This window comes from Strongylocentrotus purpuratus, unplaced genomic scaffold (assembly GCF_000002235.5).
Source record: "Strongylocentrotus purpuratus isolate Spur 01 unplaced genomic scaffold, Spur_5.0 spur5_contig_842, whole genome shotgun sequence".
In the NCBI taxonomy this organism is placed as follows: Eukaryota; Metazoa; Echinodermata; class Echinoidea; order Camarodonta; family Strongylocentrotidae; genus Strongylocentrotus; species Strongylocentrotus purpuratus.
The window spans coordinates 1,495,097-1,507,347 of NW_022145549.1; the positions used below are offsets into that span (position 1 = coordinate 1,495,097).

The 12,251-nt window shown below is 39.7% G+C and overlaps 1 protein-coding gene across 2 annotated transcripts in view; it reads right to left on the bottom strand.

The window, feature by feature from the left end:
- LOC105436392 (protein-glutamine gamma-glutamyltransferase K) overlaps nt 1-12,251 on the bottom strand; it is a 54,494-nt gene that overhangs the window by 14,948 nt on the left and 27,295 nt on the right. For both annotated transcript variants that reach the window (XR_004064815.1, XM_030989697.1), the window contains exons 5-8: nt 5,196-5,424; nt 4,757-4,899; nt 2,188-2,417; nt 934-1,066 (exon numbers count right to left, since the gene is read on the bottom strand). Coding sequence is in view for 1 of the 2 variants with exons in the window: in XM_030989697.1 (XP_030845557.1) it covers nt 934-1,066; nt 2,188-2,417; nt 4,757-4,899; nt 5,196-5,424 (735 nt within the window). In the remaining variant the exon portion in view is untranslated. The remainder of the gene's footprint in view (nt 1-933; nt 1,067-2,187; nt 2,418-4,756; nt 4,900-5,195; nt 5,425-12,251) is intronic.

A 12,251-nucleotide genomic window follows, 5' to 3' on the forward strand; every position in this document is an offset into this window, starting at 1 on the left:
TTATGTTAACAGTTCCATGTCGTAATATATATTCAAAATCATGAGCTCCAAATATTACCTCTGTAGAGATATTTTGTAACCTATACACTCCCGAGTATTAAAGATAAAAGTGACCTGTGAGTTGACTACCGTACTCAATTTACCTGTACGTGTTTGCTCAAACTAGGGTCTGACTTTTGTTCTGTGTGCGCCATTTTAAGTTATTTTTCAACTCCTAATCTGATAGCAAGTAGAAGGCCGAGTGCAGTTTTCTGCTGTTTATTTTATATATTAAAGCTGTACATAAATCATTTTTGTTAAGGTTCTATCAATCAAGTACAAAGGTCACTGCCCATACGATTTCTTCCAAACTGACATAACATCAAAGGAGTAAAATAACAATAATATCTATATTGAGCTCACAGAAAATATTGCTGAAGATTTCTCCTTAGAAAATCATTGGCTGAGCAATTACATGTCAATAAAATCGTTGAGGGAGGACCATTTGTAGCATTGTTGAGTGGTAGATTGGATTACATGCTATGCCGGCTTTGAATGTTTTTAAACAGAAGTGCGGCATCGCATAAATGCTGTAAATCACCATCACCATAATCAATTATTCACAACTACAAGTAGGGAATAATCGTACATAGAATTGTACAGAATCTAAATAGAACGAGGTAATGGACTTGAAGGGGGTTGGGGCAGGGCCCTACATCCACTCAGGGGGACACTATGGATTGAAAGAAAAGCCTTACCTTTGTTGATTCTTGTAAAGTTAAGCCAATGAAATGCCTTACACTTAAATATAATCATCAATCAACAACTTAATAACACCTCCAAAAGATTGTACAGGATTCAAATAGGACAGGTTGCTTAACATATCAGGGACTAGGTGGCAGGGTCCTACATCCACTCAGCGGGGAAATCATCAGTTGAAATAACAATTCTTACCTTCGCTACTTTCCTGTGGAGTAGCATCAACGACCTGCCAGCCACCCATCCCAGGGATGGTGTCAGAACGGCTATAATAAACCTCATTCCAAACATGAAAGTTCCACACAGAATCGTTGCTCAAATACTCGATCTGTATACAAGGACAGAGACAAGGGCGGAGATAAATGTCAGTGGCAAAGCAAAAAGTAGACAAAACTATATCAATGCCATCATTAAATATTGACAAAATTAATTCAGCCATGCTCACCTTTAATCACTTCACTTATATCTTATATAACATTGAATACAACACACCAATTTATAATACAAATGACAAATGGATTTTTAATCGCGTCCCTTGCATGTGTTGTTCTTTTATTTTGCTAACTCGGCCGAGGCCACGGTCATCAAAAGCATTTACGCTTATGACATGTGGTCTCCTTCTTTTTCCTTTGTAAGAAACTTGTATTTTAAGTAAACACATATTTTGTCAAACTTACATGTTATTCATTATATTTATTTGTATGATGTTTCTTTGTATTGATATGAAAAAGAGGAAAACAAACATATCTGTGTCAGTATCAGTTATAATGATGAAGACAAACACAATTTAACCATTTCAATGTTAATTACAGTGACAAGGAAAACTACATACACTTTTTCAATTGCAATGACAAAAAAAAGGAAGCACATCTACTTAATGTCAATTATAGAATTAATAACATGGGTTAGACCATTGGTGACAATGTTCTAGTTCTATTTGACGTAAATTTGTTTGGTTAACAGATTACAATAACATGGGACTTTCCCTATTTACTCTCCTTCTCTATTTTTATCCTCACATATTTTGAGCCAGGACCATAACAACTGCGTCTTCCACAAAAATTGATTTAGTTTTAAAAATGTAGATAGATTTGCTTTTGTTCGAAATAAGCATAGGACATTGTTCAAAATTCTAGAAGCAATTACATAAAAAAGTATTTTTGGTAGCGGAGAGATTAAATTACAAGTCTAATAGTGTCCTTTGCAGAATTCAGATTATGTGTGGGTAAGTATTAAAGCCCCACTGTACTACTTGTAGCTAAGCTTGCTCCCTCTACATAGAAAACTTCCCCAATCGGTGCCTGCTGGTCCCCCATGATCATCTTTTTCTCATGTTGAGAGCCGAGTTGACGAGATAGCCACCTGTCAGTCACCTCGCTGGGTGGTCTAATCTCTTCTGGCCGAACTAGTACACATGGTCTTTAAATATGAAAAGGTTGGGGTACATACCTCTTCATTTGTCTCTGAATCGATGACAGTATCAATGGTCATGCTGACATCTGTGTCATGAGCAGAGGCAAAGTTAGTAACGCTTCGACAGGGAATGCCAAGACAGCGCATGGCAGTGCACAGGACACCACTGAATACCCAGCATTGACCGTACTTGACAGGTTTGCCACCGGACTCAGCAAACGTCTCGTAGATCTTTGTACTGCCTGTCCACTTGGATGGGCTTTCACCTGTAAGGTTTAAAGATTAGTTATCAACTTTGATTTTCAATTTTTGTCTTATTTTCTTGACATCAAGAAAAGGAAAGGGATCTTCTTTGAACGAAGTTTGTTAGGGCGCATTTCTGGTGAATCATTTCTATGGTTATGATTGCTTTATACATGATTGATTGATTTTTTTATTCGACAAGCTTCCAACATACAACAATATACAATAATAACAGATCAGAAATAAGTCAGCTTGAACAGGATAACCCACGAAAGCTCGAGAGCTTATTTCCAGTGGGGTCCCTTACAGTTAAAATAGTAATATTTACAGACAGATAAGAAAATTAAAAGAACTATTTATTAAAGATAATAATAATAATAACAACATTAAACTGATGATAGAAATGATATTAAGTACAAGAAGAAAAAGAAGAAGGAGAAGAAGAAAAAGAGGAGAAGGAAGAAGAGGAAAATAATGATGAATTTGTAGAATTTCTATAACGTACGAAAACATAAGTATATACAACATGAAAAAGTATGAACCGACAGAAGAATAAAAATTTCAATCATATAACATGTCATTTACTTCTCTTCTCTGACTGTCAAGTATTAGGTATTCCTTTAATTTCCTCTTAAAATGATCATAGTTTCCTATTTCTTTTACACCATTGGGAAGGGAATTCCAATGTTTTATGGCATTGTAATAAAACGAATTTCCAATACTACCTACTCTTTCAGGTAAGTTAAAGTTGAATCGTCTATTTCTTGTATTATAATCATGTACGTCAGTAACAAGATCGAAGTTGGATCAAATATAATGATTCAACCTAGTATGATATATTTTATGCACATGATGCAATACGAGTTGTTTTGATCTTTGGTCGACTTCAAGAAAACCAGCTTTAGAAAGTTCGCTGTAGCCAACATGAGTTCTTGGACCAGAACAGTTGATAAATCTCATCATTTTGTTCTGTATAATCTTCAACTTCTTTTGATCTGACTTGTTTATGTTACTATACCATGCAGGGTTAACATAGTCAAATAAACATGCAAAACAGAGTGTACGTCTTGCTTTTAAATCCATACAACTTTGATATCTGTACAAAAATTTCAGACGAGAATTTGCTTTTTTTACAACTGATTCTACTAAAGATGAAAATGAAATTGCGCTAGCCAACTCAATGCCTAAATACTTCACAGACTCTTTTCTCTTGATTGCTTGATTATTGTGTGTCACTTTGAATTCAAATGACTTTTTAGAACTACTTTTAGAACAAAATAAAATGCTTTCTGTTTTTTCCCAAGTGTAAAGAAAGCTTATTATCAGTCATCCAATCGACACACGTAGACAGCTGTTCACTGAGCTTTTCCTCAATATATTTAGGATCAGGATTTGAATAGAGTAGTACGCTGTCATCTGCGTACAATAATAGTTACATGTACATGTAGTACATGTAACATTTGTATACTGAGAAGGATTCCTTTGTTATTGAATTAAAATTAGATGGTACGTCCCTAATTTGAGTAATTCTTTATCTATTAAACAGATATTTTGAAGTTACAAGCATTTTAATCAACCCTCTGATTTGCGCATAAGTGTGCATTAATTATCTTTAGCAGAATGGCACAACAGTCTTACACCCTTCAGCCAGCTACACAACATGCTAAGGACAACATAGAGGCTGTTCACACCGCAAGGAGATAGCGCGGTCTATCGTAGCACCCCCTTTTTTCTAGCTCGCGCTAGACCGCGCTATCTCTCGTGGACCACCCCCAAGAGGTGCTCCAGTGGCACGCCATTTTGACTCGCCGTAGCTCGCTGTTGGGCGGACTGAAACGACGTTGTACCTTCCAAACCGCAGAGATAACGCGGTCTAGCGCGCTATCTCTGATGGTGTGAACAGCCTTCTAGAGTCTCAAGCTCAATCATATTGTCATCCCAATGGCCCAAAGCTATGTGACATAAACTCTAGATGGACAGATTTGTTGAAAAAGTGCCAGGCAAGAAGGGCATGAACCTCCTTACGGCTGAATCTCTCATTCCCACTGCCTTTAATCACTCACTTTGCCTGAAAATGGGAAAATTATGTCTAATTCTTTTCTGCTTATGTACAATCAAAGTGTAATTCCTAGAATTCTGAATCACGAGTAAATTCAAAGACGTCTCAAGAAGGATACTGCTCTATAATTGCCTTTAATAACACAGTGATCACTCAGTTTGCCTAAAAAATGGGTAAAACTCCTTTTCTGCTCATGTAATTCCTAACTTTGTGGATCACAAAAAAATCCAAAGACATCTATCCAAAGAGTCTCCAAGGAAACTCTGAACTGCTCTCTAAGGTGAAATGTGATTGACAGCATACCTCCTTCATAGTCTCCGCTCCAGTTCCCAACCAGTAATCCCACCTTGGTCTCTGGTACACCATACTCAGGCATGTAGTTGATGAGATGAGTGAACTTTCTTGAAACCACTACCGGGTCACTTCTTGCGTTCACACGAACCCATCTGAAATATGAAAATACAAGTGAAACCTGTATATAAAGACCACTCATGGTAAACAAGAAAAGTGACCTTTATCTTAGGCAATTGGTCCATCACTACATTATAGACGATGTATTTCACGTCCTCCTCAGGCATTAAGGTTTCTCAAAAGTATACCACCAAATCTACCCAACCTTCTTCTCTAGGAGGTCCAGCACCATATTGGTGGCGGTATATTACGGGCACTCCACAGGAACACAGGTTTTCCCACAATTTTACAAAACCGTGATAAAAACAACCATAAAGTCTACCATACTTACTTTTCCAGGAGGTCAAACACCACCTCGGTGGCAGAATCTTCAAATTGGCCAAAGACCCAGGGGCGAGGGTATTGAGAACCAGGCCTGGCAGATCCAATGAAGACATATCCATTATCGTTGAGCACGTACTCGCCCTTTTCAATATCTCCAGCCATATGGACGCTGTCTTCGCGGCACCAGGCATTGAAAAGCACGTAGATAGGATCATCCTGTCTGAAGTACCTTGGTTCTGCCATTTAAAAAAACAATTACATCAGGGAATAATTTTCCTCAAATTTTTTGATTAGCAATTTCAGCCGATGGATAAATATTTCAAATGAAATTCTGTACATTTCTATGGAAGAAAACTGCTACACAAAAGATATTTTGTATAGCAGTCATGCAAAAATGCATAGCAAATTGCGATGCGATACCAGGAAAATTATTCCCTGTACATGTACAATTTTTCTTTACATAAAAACCAATAGACCATGGGCTGAGTAGTGAATATCTCCCTATTTCTTCATTTTCGCGACCCACCTCTGGTAACTACCCAATTTTTTGTCTGAGTGGAGATAAAAACTCATAGAATAAGAATTCATAACTCGGCAAAGCCGAAAGATGCACACTAATTAGTATTTGAAAACCACAAAGAAACGTATGGGGACAATGTAAATGACAACTGCAAATTTGTGATCAATATATGTTTGGTATAAAAGCAATAATAATAATAAAGATGATAATAATAATGATAATAAACATCAATATCAATAATAATAAGAACGATAATAAATAATAATATTAATAATAATAATCATCATCATCATCAAGCTTCATTATATCAGCATCATTATCATCAGCATCATTATCATCATTATCATCAGCATCATTATCATCATCATCATAGCCATCATCATCATCATCATCATTATCAGCATCAATATCTTTATCATCATCATTATCATCATCATTATCAGCATCATCATCATTATCATCATCATTATCATCATCATTATCAGCATCATTATCATTATCATCATTATCAGCATCATTATCAGCATCATCATCATCATCATCAGCATCATTATCAGCATCATCATCATCATTATCATTATCATCATTATCTGCATCATTATCATCAATATTATCAGCATCATTACCAGTATCATTATCAATATCATCAACATTATCATCATTATCATCATCATCAGCATCATTATCAGCATCATTATCAGCATCATTATCAGCATCATTATCAGCATCATTATCATCATCATTATCATCATCATTATCAGCATCATTATCAGCATCATTATCATCATCATTATCATCATTATCAGCATCATTATCATCAATATTATCAGCATCATTATCAGCATCATTATCAGCATCATTATCAGCATCATTATCATCATCATGATCATTATCAGCATCATTACCAGCATCATCATTATCATCATCATGATCATCATCATCATCATGATCAGCATCATCATCATTATCAGCATCATTATCAGCATCATTATCAGCATCATTATCATCATCATTATCAGCATCATTATCAGCATCATTATCAGCATCATTATCAGCATCATTATCATCACTATCATTATCATTATCATCATCATAATCAGCATCATTATCAGCATCATTATCATCATCATTATGAGCATCATTATGAGCATCATTATGAGCATCATTATCATCATCATTATCAGCATCATTATGAGCATCATTATCAGCATCAGCATTAATTATCATCATCATCATCATTATCTTCAATGTTATCATCATCATTATCATCATCATTATCATCATCATCATCATTATCAGCATCATCATCATTATCAGCATCATTATCAGCATCATTATCATCATCATTATCAGCATCATTATGAGCATCATTATCAGCATCATTATCATCACTATCATTATCATTATCATCATCATAATCAGCATCATTATCAGCATCATTATCAGCATCATTATCATCATCATTATGAGCATCATTATGAGCATCATTATGAGCATCATTATCATCAATGTTATCATCATCATTATCATCATCATTATCATCATTATCAGCATCATTATCAGCATCATCATCATCATTATCAGCATCATTATCAGCATCATTATCTTCATCATTATCAGCATCATTATCAGCATCATTATCATCATCATTATCATCATCATTATCATCATCATTATCAGCATCATTATCAGCATCATTATCAGCATCATCATCATCATTATCAGCATCATTATCAGCATCATTATCATCATCATTATCAGCATCATTATCAGCATCATTATCATCATCATTATCATCATCATTATCATCATCATTATCAGCATCATTATCATCATCATTATCATCATCATCAACATCATTATCAGCATCATCATCATCATTATCAGCATCATTATCAGCATCATTATTAGCATCATTATCAGCATCATTATCAGCATCATTATCAGCATCATTATCATCATTATCATTATCATTATCATTATCATCATCATAATCAGCATCATTATCAGCATCATTATCAGCATCATTATCATCATCATTATGAGCATCATTATGAGCATCATTATGAGCATCATTATCAGCATCATTATCAGCATCATTATCAGCATCAGCATCATTATCATCATCATCATCATTATCAGCATCATTATCATCAATGTTATCAGCATCATTATCAGCATCATTATCATCATCATCATCATCATCATTATCATTATCATCATCATTATCATCATCATCATTATCAGCATCATCATCATTATCATCATCATCAACCTTCATTATCATCATCATTATCAGCATCATTATCATCATCATTATCATTATCATCATCATTATCATCATCATTATCATTATCATCATCATTATCATCATCATAATCAGCATCATTATCATTATCATCATCATTATCATCATCATTATCATTATCATTATCATCATCATTATCAGCATCATTATCAGCATCATTATCATCATCATTATCATCATTATCAGCATCATATCATCATTATCATTATCATTATCATTATCATCATCATTATCAGCATCATTATCATCATCAACTAGTTAAATCAGAACTGATTTCAATATTTACTATATAAATCTATGTATCTACCTAATATTGCTTAGTCCTCCAGACAAAGCAGTCATCAAAATAAAAGAGTCAGTTATGCATACCCCACCCCAAGACCCCGCTCTACCACCTGTCATGTGCGCACCACGCCTGCATGCAACTTCCTCTCTTAAAGCAGTCCCAGATACAACCAGGGACATGTTGCCAACAAGGAGAGGGGACGGAGGGAGGGACATAGGTAGATACATAGATTTATATAGTAAATAATAAAATCTGTTCTGATTTAACTTACTTACCACAATATATCATATGTATCTACATGTACCTATTATTGCTTAGAGCAACAAAGATGAAAGCAGGGGGCATGTCCCAAACAACAAGTTAGCGGGTCCCAAACAAAAGGTCAGCGGGGGACCAGACAAAAAGATGCAACCCCCAAAGACGCCGTAGCAAAAACACTCCTCACTCGTAGGAATGTCCTTAAGATAACACGAAACGAAGGTGTTAGGCAAAAGCCAGAAAGCAGCCTTCATAATGACATGAAGCGCTACCCAATGGCAAAAGCCCAGGAGGTACCAAGACCCCTAGTATCATGAGCATGAACCGCCTCCACAATCCATCCAGAGATAGAACCTTCGAGGCAGATGTGACGGGCTCCCGCGTGATAAGAAACAGCTGAACGCTATCAAGGAAAAAACAAAAACCCCAGAGGGAAAAGGAAAAAATCGAAGCACCTACCGACTCCTCTCACAGAGGAGTAGCAAGGGTGATGGACGGTGGGAGTCTAGCCACCAACAACGGGCAAAAACCCTGAAAAAGACTAACCACAGCACAGAGCTTCACAAAAGCCGAGCTTAGCAAGACGGATCCCGAAACAGACCGAGAACCGGAAACACCAGAAAGTGTAACTGAGTCCAGTCAAGATACCCCAGGGGAAAGGGGCAAAGCCCCCACCAGCCCCCTGGGCGGCAGATGGACTTCTAAGCTGAAACCACAATCGAAGACTTGCAACCCGAAAGCAAACGCCTCCTACCCTACGCTGAAACGTCGGGTGACGAAGCCTGCCCACACACTAAGGTTTAGCTACAGACCCAGCACGATCATCACTACCACTCTACACCGCACCTTAGGCTGCAACGCCTGGCGGTAGAAGCCACCCCATGACCGGGGGCTCTCTGTCACGGAGGCACTCTTCTAAAACATGACAACCCCCTCCCCTACCCACAGGTGAAATCTCATATCAGCTGGTGGTAAAAGGGTCTTCTCAAACATGACAACCTCCCCTGCCTTCCCCCCCCCCCCCTACACAGAGGTGTAATCATGTATCAGCTGGTGGTAAAAGGGTGTTGTGAACCCACATCACACAGCTCTCTCCACATTTTTCAAACATGACAACCTACTCCTGCCCCCCCCCCCTACACACAGATGTAATCATATTTCAGCTGGTGGTAAAAGGGTGTTGTGAACCCACATCACACAGCTCTCTGCACTCTTCTCAAATATGACAACCTCCCCCTCCCCCCCCCCCCAACACAGAGGTGTAATCATATTTCAGCTGGTGGTAAAAGGGTGTTGTGAACCCACATCACACAGCTCTCTGCACTTTTCTCAAACATGACAACCTCCTCCTGCCCCCCCCCCCTACACACAGATGTAATCATATTTCAGCTGGTGGTATAAGGGTGTTGTGAACCCAATCACACAGCTCTTTCCACTCTTCTCAAACGTGACAACCTCCCCCTGCCCCCGCCCCCCCCTACACACAGGTGTAATCATATTTCAGCTTGTGGTAAAAGGGTGTTGTGAACCCACATCACAATGCTCTCTGCACTCTTTTCAAACATGACAACTTCCCCTGCCTCCCCCCCCCCCCCTTCACAGAGGTGTAATCATATATCAGCTGGTGGTAAAAGGGTGTTGTGAACCCAAATCACACAGCTCTCTCCACTCTTCTCAAACATGACAACCATCCTCCACCCCCTCCTACACACAGATGTAATCATATTTCAGCTGGTGGTAAAAGGGTGTTGTGAACCCACATCACACAGCTCTCTCCACTCTTCTTAAACATGACAACCCCCCCCCCCCCCTACACACAGGTGTAATCCTATTTTAGCTGGTGGTAAAAGGGTGTTGTGAACCCATATCACACAGCTCTCTGCACTCTTCTCAAATGTGACAACCTCCTCCTGCCCCCCCCCCCCCCCTACACACAGATGTAATCATATTTCAGCTGGTGGTAAAAGGGTATTGTGAAGCCACATCACACAGCTCTCTCCACTCTTCTCAAACGTGACAACCTCCCCCTGCCCCACCCCCCCTACACACAGGTCTAATCATATTTCAGCTGGTGGTAAAAGGGTGTTGTGAACCCACATCACACAGCTCTGCACTCTTCTCAAACATGACAACCCCCTCCCCTACCCACAGGTGAAATCTTATATCAGCTGGTGGTAAAAGGGTCTTCTCAAACATGACAACCTCCTCCTGCCTCCCCCCCCCCCCCTACACAGAGGTGTAATCATATTTCAGCTGGTGGTAAAAGGGTGTTGTGAACCCACATCACACAGCTCTCTGCACTTTTTTCAAACATGACAACCTCCTCCTGCCTCCCCCCCCCCCCTACACACAGATGTAATCATATTTCATCTGGTGGTAAAAGGGCGTTGTGAACCCACATCACACAGCTCTTTCCGCTCTTCTCAAACGTGACAACCTCCCCCTGCCCCCCCCCCTACACACAGGTGTAATCCTATTTTAGCTGGTGGTAAAAGGGTGTTGTGAACCCACATCACACAGCTCTTTCCACTCTTCTCAAACGTGACAACCTCCCCCTGCCCCCGCCCCCCCCCCCTACACACAGATGTAATCATGTATCAGCTGGTGGTAAAAGATGGTTGTGAACCCACATCACACAGCTCTCTGATCTCTTTTCAAACATGACAACCTCCCCTTGCCTCCCCCCCCCCCCCCCTCTACACACAGGTGTAATCATATTTCAGCTGGTGGTAAAAGGGTGTTGTGAACCCACATCACACAGCTCTCTGCAATCTTCTCAAACATGACAACCCCCTCCCCTACCCACAGGTGAAATCTTATATCAGCTGGTGGTAAAAGGGTCTTCTCAAACATGACAACCTCCCCTGCCTCCCTCCCCCCTTCGCAGAGGTGTAATCATGTATCAGCTGGTGGTAAAAGGGTGTTGTGAACCCACATCACACAGCTCTCTCCACTTTTTTCAAACATGACAACCTCCTCCTGCCCCCCCCCCCTCCACACAGATGTAATCATATTTCAGCTGGTGGTAAAAGGGTGTTGTGAACCCACATCACACAGCTCTCTGCACTCTTCTCAAATATGACAACCTCCCACCCCCCCCCCTACACAGAGGTGTAATCATATTTCAGCTGGTGGTAAAGGGTGTTGTGAACCCACATCACACAGCTCTCTGCACTTTTCTCAAACATGACAACCTCCTCCTGCCCCCCCCCTACACACAGATGTAATCATATTTCAGCTGGTGGTATAAGGGTGTTGTGAACCCAATCACACAGCTCTTTCCACTCTTCTCAAACGCGACAACCTCCCCCTGCCCCCGCCCCCCCCCCCTACATACAGGTGTAATCATATTTCAGCTTGTGGTAAAAGGGTGTTGTGAACCCACATCACAATGCTCTCTGCACTCTTTTCAAACATGACAACTTCCCCTGCCTCCCCCCCCCCTTCACAGAGGTGTAATCATATATCAGCTGGTGGTAAAAGGGTGCTGTGAACCCAAATCACACAGCTCTCTCCACTCTTCTCAAACATGACAACCATCCTCCACCCCCTCCTACACACAGATGTAATCATATTTCAGCTGGTGGTAAAACGGTGTTGTGAACCCACATCACACAGCTCTCTGCACTCTTCTTAAATATGACAACCTCCCCCCCCCCCCCCCCACACGCAGAGGTGTAATCATATTTCA